We start from the raw sequence: 17,075 nt of genomic DNA on the forward strand, positions 1-17,075 counted from the left end.
GTTGGGCAATCATGTGGCCCTGAAGCTTAAGCCATCTATCTGTTCCTTAGCGGTGCCCATAGGGTGCCACCAGCTGATTATTGCCTTCTTTTGGCATCTCAGAACAGTCTGCCCTCAGCATTTGAGAAACCCATATGTGTCCTAAAGTAACAGCTGAGGCTGGTTCTTATACTGCAAAGAAAGGGGCAGGGTCCTGGGGTCACAGAAGAGAAAAGCCAGCATTCGGGGTTAAACAAGAGAGAGAAAGAAACTGTTCTTTGTCCCCATATCCTCACCTCAGCCTGGAGGATGGGAGTGAAGAGGGTGTTCTGGTTGAGTGTACACTCCTGGGGGTAGAAATGGATTTAGGGGAACAAAAATAGCGGTGAACATAGTTTTCTTTTAAAGGTATAATCTCTTTCTCCTGCACATTTAGAAATTTAAGCTACAACTGCCATGAAATTGATTTTTGTGGAATTTTCCAGAAATGTTCCTTTTACTTCCACTAAAGACTTGCACCTGTGTGTAACTATTCCGAAGTGAAATGGCATGTCAGTACGCTTGTGGGCCTCGCTTGTGTTACCAGCTGTGTGGACCAGCTCACGCCTACCTGATAGCAATTATGACAGGAGATCTGTTGGATGTGAAATCTGTCTCCCATTGAGTCAAGTTTTTCTGTTCTTAATCCTCCTCACATAGAAGTAATAATGAATGTTTAAATTGAGGCTGGTCTGCAGTTAAGGGCTTTAATTCTGTCTGTATCTTAAGTATAACTATGTTGGAGAGCTTGTTTGTTTGTTTTTAAGAAGAATGTCTTTGAAGGTGAAGATGAAGTATTTCCACATGCCCTTGAAGCTGTAGTCAGTCAACATGCATTAATTAGGAGTTGCAGAGAACTTGGTACACACTGGGACATCTAACCTGTAACTTTGCAAGGAGCACACTGATGTTCTTGAAAGTAAAGAGCTGTTAGCTCGACTCTGCCTGCCAGACATGACACAAAGTCACACCTGACTGCTATGCAACAGTCTGGTGGTGTTTACATTAAGTGTGGGTGTCGTACCAGATTGTGGGTTTCTGCAGTAACGTGGGCATTACTGTCAAACATTTTCCTTCCTCTGAATTGTAAGTCTGCCATTTACACTTAGAATGTCAAAGTAGTGGAGTGCATTGCAGTAAACTTGATACACAACATATCAATCACCAGTAAAAGCTAAACATCACCTTCTCTTAACGCTGTTAGCATAACAAAACCAGGACTTGAGGGAAAATAGCCTATCTGTCCTAGAGCATTCCATTGAGACCTGTCTTGTCAGTTGTTGGTGAGTGATGCAAAGTCATGTTTAGCAGATGCTCACGTTCCTTTGCCTGAGCTGGCTGCACGCCACACAGAAGGCCCTTGCTGTTCGGAGGTATGGCTTACTGGTGGTCACCCTGAGGATGGCCAGCACAGACCTCAGGGGCTCTCTACTGCCCCGGCTGTGATTGTTAGAACCAACTCCGGCGGTGAGGCTGAGTTTCAAAATAAAAAGGCCCTTTGGATCATAGAGAAACTAACTACCTACCTCATGCATAGCCATGGTTGTGTTTTTGGTTTCAAAGCTACAAGTGGATTTCCAGTTAATTCTTAAAATGAAGACACATTGCTGTAATTACCAATATTTCTTGTGGTTAGAACACAACTGGTAAGGGGCTGGAGAGATGGCTTAGCAGTTAAGAGAGCTGTCTGCTCTTCCACAGGTCCTGAGTTCAATTTCCAGCACCGCATGGTGGCTCAGAACCATGTACACTGGGGACTGATGCCCTATTCTGGCATGCAGGTGTACATGCAGATAGAGCACTCATATACATAAAATAAATAAAGTCTTAAAAAAAAATGCATACCCACAACTGGTGTTTTAAGACCAGAGCCCTTCTGTTCTAGCCTTGGCTCGCCTTGAAATGGCAACAATCCTCCAGCCTGATCCCTGACTTGGGAGGCTGTATCCTTTCTTTTTTAGTTTTCTTGTATGTGTGGTTTAAAGAAAGTTTAACATATAAAATTCATGTGTTAATGGGGTGCGGCTTCACATTTTGATTTGTGTGTACTGTACATGCATCTCGAGTATAAAATGTAAGCATGTAGTTAGAGCTCCTTACCAGGAAGTTGTCCGAATCCCAAGTACTCTGTTGCCATTTTCTTTTCTGATTGGGGCAGGAAAGAAAAGATCAATTTTATGGCCTGTAGTGATGGTGGTGATGGAGATGGTGATGGTGAAGAATGTTTCCTTGTTTATCTTGTAGCTTTCTTGAGTAATGAGGTTTGTTTTTAAACTTTCTCTCATGCCTAGGTGGAAAGGATTGTTGACAAAAGAAAAAACAAGAAAGGGAAGACAGAGTATCTGGTGCACTGGAAAGGCTATGACAGTGAGGATGACACATGGGAGCCAGAGCAGCACCTGGTGAACTGTGAGGAATACATCCATGACTTCAACCGGCGCCACAGCGAGAGGCAAAAGGAGGGCGGCCTTGCCCGTGCCAACAGAGCCTCCCCCAGCAACGCCCGGAAGCAGATCTCCAGGTCCACCCACAGCAGCCTCTCCAAGACCAACCCCAAAGCACTTGTGGTCGGCAAAGATCATGAGTCCAAAAACAGCCAGCTGTTGGCTGCCAGCCAGAAGTTCAGGAAAAACGCAGCCCCGTCTCTTGCAAACCGCAAGAACATGGACCTCGCCAAGTCAGGGATCAAGATTCTCGTGCCTAAGAGCCCCATTAAGGGCAGGACCTCGGTGGTTGACGGCTTTCCAGGGGAGAGCCCTGAGAAGCTGGACCCCGTGGAGCAGGGTCCCGAGGACACCGTAGCACCAGAGGTGACTGCAGAGAAACCCGTTGGAGCTCTGCTGGGCCCTGGTGCAGAGCGAGCCAGGATGGGGAGCAGGCCCCGAATACATCCACTAGTGCCTCAGGTTTCTGGCCCCGTGACGGCTGCCATGGCCACCGGCTTAGCTGTCAATGGAAAAGGTGAGTGGTTCAGGTGGGCTGTGATGGCCTTTGCTCACAGGCTGGGCAGTGACCCTAGAGGGCATGTGTCCCTCTCTAGAAGGGTTCTCCTCACATCCTCAGAGTTGGGGGTGGGGGCTCACACAGCTAACTCCCTTGCCTTTGGGGGATGTTGACAGCTTCTCCTTTCTTTGCTCAAAGCCATTGGCATTCAAATCAGCACTGGCTCTCTCTTTGCCACCCACAGCCATGTCAGCACTTTGCACTGCTCTGTACAGGGTCTCTTCCTAAACAGTTTATGATTGATATTTTTAGAGCAAGCTTTATGAAGCCACCTGCCTTCCTACACCTCTTACACACAGCTTCGTTAAGAATCTGCTTACAGTTTCTCACTTGGCCAGCACAGGTTTAGAGGCCATCCCCTTTATTTCGCATGCCCATGTGACTCACCAGAAATGCTTCCATTGAGGGCACCCTGAGGAGTTCGGTCTGTTTCTTGATGCACAGCTGGCCGGATCCTGTTGCATCTTGGTTAGGAGTAGGAGCTCACTCTGCACAGCACCAGTCTGTTGCCATCTCCTTGCTTTCACTCAGCCATAACCTGCCCATCTCCTAAGACAGCCTTTCCAGGGGCTCCTGCCCCTTGCCCATCCACACCTTAATGGCTGCCTGCTTTTAAAGAATTCTTCCCAATTCTCTCGCCCAGACCCCGCTGGCCATGCCGGTCTTTAAGTCTTGATCCTGTCTTCTTGCCACAGCCTTCTCAGTTTTAATTCTGTCTAAGGAGCTGCTAATGCAACGCAGAGCTGCATGCTAGCCATGCAGGTGCTGCAGCGTTGATTCACAGCCCCCGCTGTGCCGTGGCTTTCCATAACTCTCCTGGTTCCTGCCTACTGATACCTCTCGTCCATTTCATTTACATGAGTGGGCAGAATAGTTCCCTGTGACCAAGCTGCTGAGTCCTCTCACTTCCTTAAGTAGCAGAAACACTTCTGGCTGCCCTTGGGCCACTGCCCCGACATGTGGAGGCAGCTTCGTGGCAGCATGCCCTGGCCTGTCATTCTCAGCTGCCTCCTGAGCGTCACCTGGACTTCAGGCTCCGTCTCCTGGCCCTTTTACAGTGTGGTCTCTGTGTGTACACCCAGCTCCAGCTTTGTAGACTAATATATGACACAGTGGTGTGGGGTTGCTGGGGAGAGCCAGTTAGCTCCACAGGTAAAAGTCACATGAGTGTTATTAGCAATCCTGCCCATGCTCTGTGCAACGAGTTTTCCTCTGGGCCTTCCCCTTACATGGTACCTCAGCTGTCTGTTAACTCAAGTCTGCTGTCTCACCAGCATTTTTCCAGTTACATACCAGACCCAAGGTCCTGGTCTGCCAGCTGCTGATCATTCTCACAGGAGATTAGTGTTTATTTATGACTATGATGACATTCCATGGCCGGGAAGATCATAGACAGTCCCAGGTAGAAGAGACTATGAGTCACCTGCTGGTGAGCTCCGTTTCCCATGTAGAGAAGTCAAATCCAGAGAGAGTGAAAGTTCATAAAGAGAGCCATAGACACAGAAGGAGTCAAAACAAACGTCTCCATTCATCTCCTGTGTTCTCTTCATAGTGCCTCTGCTAGTGTGGGGGGAGGGATCGTGTGTTTCTGTATTGATGCCGTCAGGTGAGTCACTGTGCTCAGCTCTGGACACAGACAAGGGCTAGCACAGCCTGAGTAGGTTCTGACAGTCACAGCTAGGGCAGTATGGACCACCTGAAGTCTGTGCTGGCAGGCCTTAGGTGACCAGCAGGTGAGGACTTGAGAAGGCCTTGTGGCCCCAGGAGAGAATGGGGCAGTCCTTCCAGAAAGCCATGCATTCCCTCTCCTCGGGGATGAGATACGAGACTGAAGCACTGCTCAACTGTTGGTCCACATGTGTAGTTTTGTTTTGTTTTTAAGCACTTGTTTGTTTTTACTTGCCAGATTCATTTTAGAGGTGTGTAAGAAAATGGATTTGTTATTCTGAAACTAATTGAAGCAGATGCCAGTAGAGTCGCTGGGAAATGAACCATCTTTCTGTTCAAAACATTAATCGTGTGTTCAGGGGATGTATTTACCTCTGAAAACAGATTAGAATAGCTGGATCAGAATAAATGTTGTGGGCCATTTTAATACACTAATACTTTTATAGAATAACCATATGTATATTTGGCTTTTAACTGTTTTGGAGATAAAACAAAGGATAAGAAGGTGGATGTATAGCTTCTCTCATAAATGTAGGTAAGTTGTCTTCCTACTCCTTCAACAGGAGGTCAGAGGTCATTTCTTGCTCTAATTACCTAGTGAACTATTTTTACAAAATAAGCAATTTATATGTAGTTTTTAGAAGAGGATGTTATAACTTTTTGCTGTTTACAAATTCAAATATGTAATTTGTTCTGCATTCCTCAAAGTAGGAAGTAGGAGATAATTGCCAGCAAGCCTTTAGATAGATAGATGGATGGGTAGGTGGGTGGGTGGGTGGGTGGATGAGAAAGACCAGAAATAAACCCTGCCATTGTTTCCACACAGAGCTGGCTATTAGTCAAGGGAAAGCCATCCTGGGAAAGTGACTGGAAGGCCTCAGCTTGCCTGCCTTCATCTCCAAGGATGTAGGTGGGCTTGTGGCCTGGTTCTCTGCCCTCCTACTTTTAGGGGAAGTATAAGTTTTATGCTAACAGCTCCCCTCTAGTCCCATAGGGCTGTTGAGTATGAGGCTGTGATGCAGGGAAGCTGAAGGCAGAGACTAGCACCCAGCAGTAACACCTGGGACCACAGGGAAAACGTGTACTTGAAAAGAAGGGGCATTGAGCAGGGTGTAGGGGCACGTGCCTATAATCCCAGCACCTGAGAGGCCGAGGTAGGAGGATTGCTGTGAATATTAGGCTAGCCTGGGCAACATAGTAAGTTCAGGGGCATGGAGTACTACCAAGTAAGACCAGAAAAACTGAAAAGATACAAGTGATGTGGATGTGTAACACTGGATTTGGGGAAGCCAGGGAGATGACTCGATGGGTAAAAGCACTTGGCTGTTCTTCCAGGGGACTGTGCGGTTCCCAGCACCCACGTTGGGCCGCTCACAACATCGGTAATTCCAGTTCCATGGGTTCAGACACCCTTTTCTGGCCTCTTTGGGCACCTGCATGCACATGGTATACATATAGACAAGGACACAAACACACATATACATAAAATAACATTAACTAGATTTTTTTAAAAAGTGCTTGCTGCCTGTTTGTGAAGACCTAAGATTGTATCCCAGCACCAGGTGAAAGCAAGGTGCCTGAACTCTCAATGCTGGGGAGGCAGCGGCAAGATTCAGTTGAATGTTAGTCAGTGAAAGCTTGCCTCAGAAGATGAGGCGGGGCTGGGAAGATGGTTCATTGGTTAAGACTTTAGTAGGTGAAAATGCTTGCTGTGCAAGTGTGAAGACCTAAATTTGAATCCCCAGAACTCTGAGTGAAAGCCAGTCACTATAGTGTGAATGGATGTTATCTGAGGCACCTACAGTGCCTGTGGGCCAGCTAGCCTGGCTGGTATAGCAACTAGCAGAGACCCTGTCTCCGACATTCCATGTGTGTCCAAGATAGTCCTTCACATAATCTTGTGCCCGCTCCCCCACCACACAGATGCATCATGTATGCATGCACATGGCTGTCTGAGCCCAGTGGGCATTTGTTAGCGCCTCTGTGTGACTTTTCTGTCCAGACGCTTCCTCTCACTTCCTCCTCATGAAATCAGCTACTTAACACGGAGAAAGGTTACAGAAGTTAAAACCCAGTGAGCAGCAGCCTCCCCTACCTCATGATAACTGATGCCCTCAAGCAAAACTTGTGATCTCAGTAACATGCAGTCCTTTGGGACTGTGGTGAGTTTAGTGTGCTGTAGAATTCTAAAGCCAGCTCCACCCATTATAAGAATTTGGTTACCTCTAAGAAATCTTCAGAGTATGCAAGTGTAATGGCTTTGTTTTAAAACTTATAAATACTCAGGTATTTGCCAGTCAGTGATGTGTGGCTAAACCCTTGGAAAGAAGATCTTGGGTATATCTCTCTGGCAGGGCATTTGCCTCACTTGAGCAAGCCACTGACTGGGCTAGGTCCATGACGTGCATGTGAGCACTTGCAGAGGTTAATTCCATTTGCTACTTAGAGGGATGAAAGCCTTCGAGCATGAAGGGAAGGCTGTTTCCTAGAAAGCTCACTCTATTATAGCCTCTTTCATCTAGCTTGGACTTCTTTACAGCTGGCCAAGAACACACACGTGAACGTTTTTGAGTGCACATTCCTACACTTTGGTTTGCTTGGTTTTCCTTTATAGTCTCATTTTCTCACATCTATTTGGACAGTTATATTTAACCTAGTTTTTTTCTAAAGCATTTGGTGTGGTTTTATTGAAGTATTAGAGCTCCTTTTTGAAATCCCCTTTTTTCCCCCTCTCCTATATGTGTTAGGATAACTGAGCTAGTTACATTTCTCAGCACTCTTAGGCTCCTTAATTGAGCCTGAGAGAGGTAAACTGAAGGAACAGGTGTATAGGCCATTTAACTAATTTTATGCATGTGCCACAGAAACGAGGAAGCAGCCAGAGGAGTTAGACGTAAGAACTTATATATCATTTTAGAAAAGGACAGTAAATTGTGACAACAAACTACACACAGGAAAAGATTCTTGGGGTGGTGTCACGGTGTGGAAGATATACACAAACAGGCAGAGTGAGACTGGTGGGGTAAGGTTTGTTTGTGCAGCCTTGTCTAGGTTCCATCTCTCCCGTGGTAAGTTGCTTTTTGGTACCGAAAGGGCAGAATGTACTGAGAAGACACATAGATTCAGATGGGAGAGCAGGGACATGTTCTCATCCCTTCCAGGCACTGAGGGAAGGACCTTGCCCAGCGCAGATGGTGGACTGGGCCTGACCACCAGTCAGTCACCCTGCACAGAAAACATGCTCTGTGGGAGTGTTTCTCCTTCCTGTCTTGTGAGTGTACTCTAATGTCTTCAGGAATACTCAGGGCAGTGTTTTCGCAGTGAGCCAATTTCAGTGCCCTTGTTCTCAGTCTAGAAACTGACCAAATTGGACTTTTTACGGTTTTTATTTTATCAGATTTGTGGTGAGGTTATTTGCCTACACTTAGGTATTCGCCATGTGTGTGCCTGGTGTCCTCCAAAGCCAGAAAGGGCACTGGATTCTATGGAACTGGAATTTATAGACAGTTGTGAGCCGCCCTGTTGGCGCTGGCAGTCAAGCCTGGGTTCTCTAAAAGAACAGCATGATTAACTGAACGTGTCTTAAAGGACTTTCCTTGTTGCCACTCCAAGTATTTCTTCAGAAGTTTTAAACTTTATATAAATTGAATTCCGTAGTAATGGAAGTTGCTAGACCCATGGAAGAAATTCCTGCACGCTCTTTACTCAGATCGCCCCGTTCACATCTTGCTTTGTTTTGTTCTCCTGCCTTTTCTCATGTCCACAGTTGCTTAGACCTAAGCACACATGGTGCAGACCCATTTTTCCTGCCCTCTGAGTTGGCAACTTGTTGTAAACAATGGGGCTGTAGTTGATTGAGGGATTTGATAGGCATTGCCAAAGTGCTGTCTGATAAGCTGTGGAGATTGTGACTGTTATTTACTTGTTCTTATGTTATGGAACATTGTAATCTATTTCACGATATCGTCTGGGGAGGCAAAAAGAATGGCATGTCATGACTTGATTTTTAAAATGGGAAAACTTTGACTCTGGGTACTTTTTCTGTTCACCTCACACTCCTCACCTGTTTTACTTTTGTTGGCTAACAGTTTCAAACATGATCACAGGCATATGCAAGCCCTTCCTCAGAAGCCATGCTGTCTCCTGTGCGCTTGAGCTATTGTGCTGTGCAGAGGCCACACTTGTTCATGGCTCTCAACACCCCATCTCTTCTGCCACAGGGTATATAGTCCCTTAGGGGGCAGAAAACCTTAAAGCTCATTTGCATTAATGAGATGGTTCCCTCCCATTTTTGAATATGCCAAAGGGTCTTGGTTTAATTTGAAGTTTCATAAAGTATAATTTAAAAGAAATTTGTATTTCTTTAGATCAGATGTAAAGAAATAGTTTGTGCCTTTTGGGAATTTTTCATGGCACAGGGAAGGAGAACAAGGTATGTTTTTCAAGTTAACTTCCTTTCTAGTTTTGTGGGGGTTTTTTGTATTTTTTTGTTTGGTTGGTTGGTTGGTTTTGTGTTTGTTTGTTTGGTTGGTTGGTTGGTTGGTTGGTTGGTTTTGTGTTTGGTTGGTTGGTTGGTTGGTTGGTTGGTTGGTTTTTGTTTTGTTTTGTTTTGTTGTGGTGCTTTGTTATTTACTCTTAGACTGTGAGAGCTGAACACCTGTCCTCAATTCCACTTGACTCTTCTGTCCTCCCATTTTCGCCTGCCATTTGCAGGTTGTGCTAAGTCCTGTTGCAGTCCTTCTCTGGTGGCATCCCTGTCTCAGGGTGAGGTGACTATATCCCCAGCTGTCCAGCATGTTCCTGTTTCCATTGTTCTGCTTAAATTTCTCTAGCATTGTGATTCTCAGCTCAGACTTCTTGCTATAGGTGAGACTGAGTGTGAGGAAGAAGTTTAACTCCCAGAGTTGGTAGGAAAGTAGGGTCTACATTACAACCTACTTCTTGCCTCCACTCTGCTCTGTCAGGTGAGTGAGAGACAGGCAAGTTTTTGTAAGCATAATTCATGCTACCAATGAGTATTATATTAGTCAAGGCCTCTCTCTCTTTCTTTTGTCTTGTCTCAAATAAATGTTAAGTACTCAAAACAAGCCAATGAGAATGACATGTGTTGGCCATGTAGTCAGATTGGGCACAGCCTGGACACAGGGCCAGAAGAACCAGCAGGCCTCAGCCAACCTCTCCTACTGTGGGCTCTGTTGGCCTCATTCAGGCAAACCCAGGGTACAGTGGGTTGGTGCCTTGACCTCATAGTGGACCAGCCAAGAAAAACTATCCTTCCTCCAGAGCTCCAAGGGGACAACTAACTTCACATAAATTGTCTGACCAACAGGTAATTTCCAAGGGAGTCCAGAGCTGCAAACAGGGCAGATCTGAACCAAAGCAATGAATAGTCTTGATAACCTAAGTACATTTAATCACCAAGTACATTTAAATATAGTACCTTCCAAGGGGCAAGATTATCACGAAGTTAAAAGTAGTCATTTGAGTGATACTTCGAAGTTATGTCATGTTTCAGGGTTTAGCCAGCTGACTCACACAGCCTAGTCCTCCCAAAATAGCTCTGAACTGTGCTCCTGGTAGGCCATGCTCTTTCCATCCATTTGCTGTATTTGAATGCATAGTGACTGTTCTTGTCCTATCTGTGGAGGATTCTCTGCTTTTCCTTCTTCCCTGTGTGTTCACTGGCCTTATTCAGACATAACAGCTATCTACAGAGATCTCTGGAAGGAAGACGCTAGAGAGTAAATCTCCTAGGTTAGTCAGCTTTGGAGAGAGTCATCTTCAAGTGGCTTGATACCTGGGTTGAGGGACTGGATGGGAGCCGCTCCCCTAGAGGAACCTGAAAAAATAAATCCGATGGGAAATGATCTTGAAACACCTGGTGTGAGAGAGAGACCTGGCTCCTGCTGGCAGAGGCATGTGATAAGGGAACCTGGTTTGACAGGTGTCAGTGGCTGGAGAAGTCACAAGGCAGTGAGAGGCAGGAGGGGGTTCTTCCTCATCCTGTACATCAGATGTACGTTGGTTTGGTTTTGGATAAATAGTAGAGGTAGGATTGTTGATTTTAAGGAAGTTTGGGGTCCTCTCCCTACTAGTTTTCATACCGGCTCTACTTATCATCTTGTGTCATCTCAGAGACTCCGGTTTCTCCACATCCTCATCAACTCTATCTTTTACCTCCCTGGCTGTTTCTTCTCCACTGGCTTGTGAGCTTGTCTCACCACTTGTTAGTTTAACAATACCTCTCGTTATGGTATCCACACACAGAAAGTGGCTGTTGGGTGCACTGGACCTCGAAAGAGACACTAAGAGCAGCCATTGGGAGCCAGGCCATCCATGTGGGGTTCTGGTTACCTCAGATCACCCACTACCTTGGGCTAAATATTGGGGAACCTCTTTCTAATTATACACACACACACACACACCTTTTTTTTTTTTTTAATTGGAGCTGGGGCACAGACTTACTGTGTTTTCCAGGCTGGCCTTGAACTTGTAGTCCTTCTGTGCTGGAACTGCAGTCCCACAGTTTGCATATGTGCTTTAAAATGAGGTTGACATAATCCTCTTACAGCTGTCCCGTGTGCCAGGGACTTCTGGATAGAAAAAAACAGGGCTGCTTATTGTCCTGCTGCATGCTGTGTGGTAGGAGCCACACACATCTCAAGTGTTTTCGTCCATGGTTCACCTTCATTGTGTCTTTGATTGCCCTGTTCTGAAAATACTGTATTGTTTTATATGGGCAAAATCCAGGTAAAAGATTGATTGAACTTAAACAAATGGAATTATGTAGAGTCATCCATCTGACTGTTAGCCTTTATATTGGCTTGCCTGTCTCCTGCCACTGGTGCCCTGAGGAGAGGCTTCCTGTTTCCTCCCTGCAGGAGGCTGTGGTCCTGGCCTAGGACTCTGTCTGGGTAGCTATGGCCTGTGCTTGGCCTACATTCATTGATTTGAATTTCATACACCTTTAGGCTCCTGTTAGCCATCTTTTGTGACTTTGAAGTTTCAGATTGATTGTGGTGCATGCCAGACATTGACTGGAGTTTCTGGAAGCTCTGAGTTCCTTCAGTGCACACAACAGTAACTGTGTGTCAGGACACAGGCAGTATCTTCTGTGCACAGGGAGGGCCCCTGTTTGGACCTGTAGTTGCCACAACCACTCTATGCTTATCACGTGACCAGAAGCCAGCATTCCTCCCCACCCCACCCCCATAGTACTGCAAGTAAAATCCTGGAGTTTTGGGCAGCATTCCTTCAGGCCAGGGCAGCGTGGTGGACCATTGTTAAGGAGATGTCAGGAATGAACTGCACTGATCCACAGTTGGTGAGCTATGCTAGCTCTATAAAAAAATTACCCAATGCATTGAGTACCCGTATTCCCCAGTGATATGGGTCTGACTACCTCCTTTTAAGGCCATAAATAGGCTCCATGTTCCATTCAGAATAGAAGTGTTAAGAAACATGGTAAATCTCCAAAGTATTTGTTACCTAGTTGTTGTTTTTCCCTGAGCTCTGACATTGCTCTTGAAGGCACATGGGTTTACCTCCCAAGTTTCATTCACCCGTGTCTCCTCCTCTGCTCCCTCTGGGAAGCCAATGCTGCATAATCAGGCTTATTTATTATGTTTTACTTATTATTTACCACCCCCCCCCGTGTTATTTCAGTTATTCTGCGTAATTTTCACGAGTTATTCTGTGCGTGTACATATGCACATGCATAGGTGGCCATGGAGGCCAGAAGGAGACATTAGATCCCCTGACGACGGAGGTGCGGTGGTAGGAGCCCCTCCTCTGGTCACCTCTCCTTGCCCAGCATGCTCTGAACCGAGAGATCCTGATTGATGTAAGCAGTGGGCCCAGGAGCATGGGATTGTATATTGCAGACGCACTGAACCTGGCAAATGATAGGTTGCTACCACATAAGCTGGAAAGTGCTCTTATCTTCCGCCTAAACTAGTAAGAATATTAGACCCACAAAGCCAACTTGCTGATCTAGAGAGACAGCCCGGTCACACCACCTATTAGGGTCTGGCTTGAGCGTACAGATAGAACCTTGTGGAACCTAGCTCTGTGCTCCTGAGACACACCTGCACTGTAATGCTTCCAGCTTTAGAAAACATTCTGGTTAAAACTTCAGAGGATTGACCTGTGCCTTTAGAACCAGTGTGAGAGAAACAAGTTGCTGTGTTAGCTTTAAAAGGGGGGTCCACTGTAAAGCTTGCTTTTGCATAGTATGCCAGGTAAGCAGTCTGTTGCATGTGGATTAGAATCTGCATCAGGTAATCGATCTGTTGCATGAGTTAGTGTCAAAGCTTCCCTGTGGAAACTGCCCACTTTTCCAAAGCTGCTGCTCATGCATCAGACACCATGTGGTTAGGCCTTATATCTTGGTGCTGTGGTTTACATACAGCTTCACTGTGCCCTAAAGGCTCAGGCTTCTGGAAGCTTAGTCTTCAGAGTGGTGATATGGAAGGTGATTAGGTATGGAGGCCACCCCTGAAAAATGGCATACTACTGTGGGACCCCAGCAAGACCGTGATGTGTGAATGCATGCATATATTTCTCTCCCTTCATGCTGTGCATGAGGTCCTCTCTGGGGCACCATGTACTTAAACGCGCAGAACTTTGCCCTGAGTAAACCTCTTTACAAAGCAGTCTGCCTTTGGGCATTTCATTATATTAACAGAAATTTAACTCAATTCTTCCTCTTCCTCTTCTTATTGTTGTTGTTATTATCTGCATGAGGTTGCCTGAGGAAACCAAAAGGGTATTGTCTCCCCTGGAGTTCACCCACCTAAGGTGGGTACAGGCGACCAAACTCACATCCTCTAGAAGAGCAGTAAGTGCTGTTCACCACTGAACCTTCTCTGCATCTCCTAGAGTCCATTTTTATAGTTACATTGTAACTTCCATTTGAAACTCCTGTGTTGCTGTAGTGACTGGAGCCTTGAAAGAAAATTCCTCAGTCCTAGTAAAATCTTAAAGTTATACAGTAGGATGGCTTGGTTTATGAAGCAGGTGCCTACAGTTTGAATTAAGTATTGTAGCAGTAAAGGGGTGCATTTTGTCTGGTAGGGAGCATGCCTATTCCAAGGATGGGTGCTGTGCCTTTTGTTAAGTGTGACACATTGTTGCCAGAAATGCATAATGAACTATATAGAGATTATTTTTCATCTTCCTGGTACTTGAGTGATGGATGTTTCCCTTGGTAGCACTGTAACTGTAGCGTTTTCTTCAGAAGGCACTTCCAGCAAAGTGTGGTCATAGTTGGTATTACCTCTAAAAGTTAAGTGCCATTTTGGTTTTGTAGCAATGCTATGAAAAACATAATGTGAACATTCTCTACTTGATAAGGAAGATGAAGCTGCCTAATTACCTGTGCTTAGCAGGCATGGCTGCCCCAGTGTCTGTCTAGTGTGGTAGTGTGAAGGCTACAGAGTAGCAGTTTTCACAGAGTGCAACATTAGATTTCTCTCCACAGCATCAAGATTTCAGCCTGTATCATGTAGACTTAAAGGTGAAGTTAGAAAACAGTTTTCTCCTTTTCCCTGTCTTAAACTTGACTTTAGAAAAAAAGGTTTGCTTGGAACAAAAGGCTTTATAGTTATAGGAAGCTATATTCTTAGAGTTCCTCAATTGCCTTAGCCTTAGGTGAAGAAAAGGAACTTAAAATGGCCCTGAGTTGTGTTGTGGTTTGGTTTTATCTAGGGGAAGGGATTGTCCATGCCAAATTGTGGTAGTATTTCCACTGGGTGGCCTAAACATTTTTCATAACATAATTTTTCAGAAGATTATTCTGGCCATTTGGAAAGACCATGGCATGTGACCTAATTCGTGCATTGCCCAGCTTTCACAAGTGGTTCTCTGATGCACTTAATAGGCACTTACACACTGGGCTTTCCTGCTTACGTAGTCTCTGGGTTCTGTGACAGCCTAGGATGGCCCTTTCCCACAGTCTTGAGTGCTTCGGTGTAACTGTTCAAAACAGCCGTGTTAGAAACTGCAGCTCCTTAAAGGCAGCTTGAGTGCATCCAAGGGCTGGAGGGCTGGGTTAGTGCAAGCACTTGGCATCACCACAGTGTCTCCTGAAGAGAGCAGGGGAGGGGAATTGGAGGCACAGGCATGCTGCTGAAGCCTAGCATTTCCTTGGTACGTACAGGGAAGCATTGACAGAAAAGTGGGCAGTCAGCACAGTTTTCAAGTAGTTAAAAATGATCTCAAAAAGTGAATAAATTGTAATAAAATTATATTAAAAAATAATCTTAAAACTGGATTTCTCAATTGTGTGTACTGTTCTGGGTTGTGTCTGTGAGATCTGGTGAGTGTGGCTTTCAGATTTTCACTTCCTGTTCTCTGTCCACTGTAGAAATCTGTGTTCTGTCTTGGTTTCTCGGTGACTTTTGTCCTGGACTGTGAGGCAGTCTGTTGGTCCCTCCTCAGCAATGGCCAGTGCTCCTGGATTTGAGGCCCAGCTGTGGGTCTTGGCAAACTCCCTGTTTGGTGGTAGTAAAGGAGCCTGCACAGCCTCCGTCTGTGCCACCTTTGCAGTGGTGACCAGCGCGGTTGTGTAGTTTAAACAGTGGTGCTAACTTCTTGCACTCGTCCCAGATGCCGTGATTGGGGACTCTAGTTGAGAATCATTAACTAGATGAAGCTAGGCGTGTGGTTTTAAAAGAAGTTAGTTTCGTGTTTTAGCGCCGCAGAGTAAGCTGGCTCTTAGTGAAGGTAGCAGTGTGAGGGTCCCTGTCGGGCAGCCCTCAGCACTTTCCCTTCCAGAGGACAGTTTTGGCATTGAGCAGCTGCGGAGGTTTCTCTCATAGTCAATGTGAACGGCACATGTAGTTTTCATTTTCATTTGAGCCAGCTTGTAGCCTGTATGTATTTGACCCGTGTCCTTGCATGTGCACAAAAGGTTTTGTGTGTGTGTCTGTTGGGCTTGAGAATTCCTATTAAGACTTAGGTCTGCACAAGCAGGTGGCTATGCTCTTAAGATGTGTCCTCTTCAATGCATCTGTGAATATTTAATGACAGGGGTAGGGAAAGTGAATGTATTAGGAGAAAAGATGTACTAGCATCTAATTATTTTCTACTTTTCACCATAGGAGTTGTAAACAAACCTACTTACTGACCCGCTCTATCAGGTCGATCCAGCCTTTCCATTTCAGTGGGTACTGCTTTCATCGGTTTAGCCCAAGCCAAGAGCCACCCTTCCCTTCTCCCACATCCTTAGCATTCATCCAGTCTGTCACCAGGCCTTTGTCGATATGGCCTTTCACTATTGTCACCACCTAGGCCAGCGGGGGCGGCTTTCAACCTCTGGTTTGGGGGCAGAGGGCAGTTGAATGAGATCATGGGAAAACACAGATAATTTACATTATGATTCATAACAGTAGCAAAATTACAGTTATGAAGTGGCAGTGAAAATAACCTTATGGTTGGTGTCACCACAACATGAAGAACTGTATTAAAGGGTCGCAGCATCGGGAAGTTTGAGAACCCCTGGCTTAGGCCGGCAGTTGTCATCTTTGGTAATGCCTTTTTTTCAAGTGTTACTATATCTGGCCACTAGAAGGCTCTGCTCTAGATGGGAATCCTGAGTCGCTGACTAGGTTTAGGCTCCCGGCTTTCTGAAGCACTGGAATTCAGCGCTGTGGTCTGCAGAACTAAGGGCTGGCCTGCCTTGCTTCAGTGACCAGACTTCCTCCATCTGAAACTGACAGGTTTTTCTCTTTGTGCCTTTGTGCACACGTCCCTTTTTCTCCCTTCCTTTTTTAATCTAGTTAACTCCTATGCTCCTGGCCCTTGGCCTGGCTGGCCCTTCTGGAAGCCACGTCTGGTCTCTATATCCTCCCGTATCCTTCACCATCTAAACTGCTGTGCAGCTTCACAGCATATCCATCTAAGCTACCAGACACCAAGAACCTTAGATGTTAATTCATCCCTGAGTAGGATCAGCATTTGGACAGTGACAACCCATGGCTACCTGCAAAGCAATGGTAAACTATGGTGCTAATTTTCTTTACTTGTTCTTCCTGCAAGATTAAGTTCTTTGAGCAGAACTTCATGGTTTTATTTCTTTGTTTTTGACCAGAAGCTACTGAGCGAGTGAGTGAGTGAGGAGTGAATGAATGAGTGAAAGAAAGAAGGATGGATGGATGGATGGATGGATGGGTGGATGGGTGGATGGATGGGCTGGCTGCATGCAGTGACCACTTTAGACTTACTTAGACTGTTCATAGACTGGAAAGGTAATCTGATTAGATAATATGACTGAATAGTACTCAGAAAACATTTCCAAAGCCATTTTATTGTGATTGTGGGAGTGGGGAGGGGCTGCATGGAGCTCTTCTGATTATAGGGCTATTGGCAGCTACTCCCTGGAGGAA

General features: G+C 45.7%; 1 protein-coding gene across 2 annotated transcripts in view; it reads left to right on the plus strand.

Annotated features, from left to right (window-relative positions):
- Cdyl (chromodomain Y like) overlaps positions 1–17,075 on the plus strand; it is a 133,875-nt gene that overhangs the window by 73,748 nt on the left and 43,052 nt on the right. Inside the window, exon 2 of one of the 2 annotated variants that reach the window (XM_021652400.2) lies at positions 2,310–2,979. The exons of the other annotated variant lie outside the window; for it this stretch is intronic. Coding sequence (XP_021508075.1) covers positions 2,310–2,979 — 670 coding nt within the window. The remainder of the gene's footprint in view (positions 1–2,309; positions 2,980–17,075) is intronic. 2 annotated transcript variants of the gene reach the window in all.

The sequence above is a fragment of the Meriones unguiculatus genome, chromosome 19, assembly GCF_030254825.1.
Source record: "Meriones unguiculatus strain TT.TT164.6M chromosome 19, Bangor_MerUng_6.1, whole genome shotgun sequence".
Classification (NCBI taxonomy): domain Eukaryota; kingdom Metazoa; phylum Chordata; class Mammalia; order Rodentia; family Muridae; genus Meriones; species Meriones unguiculatus.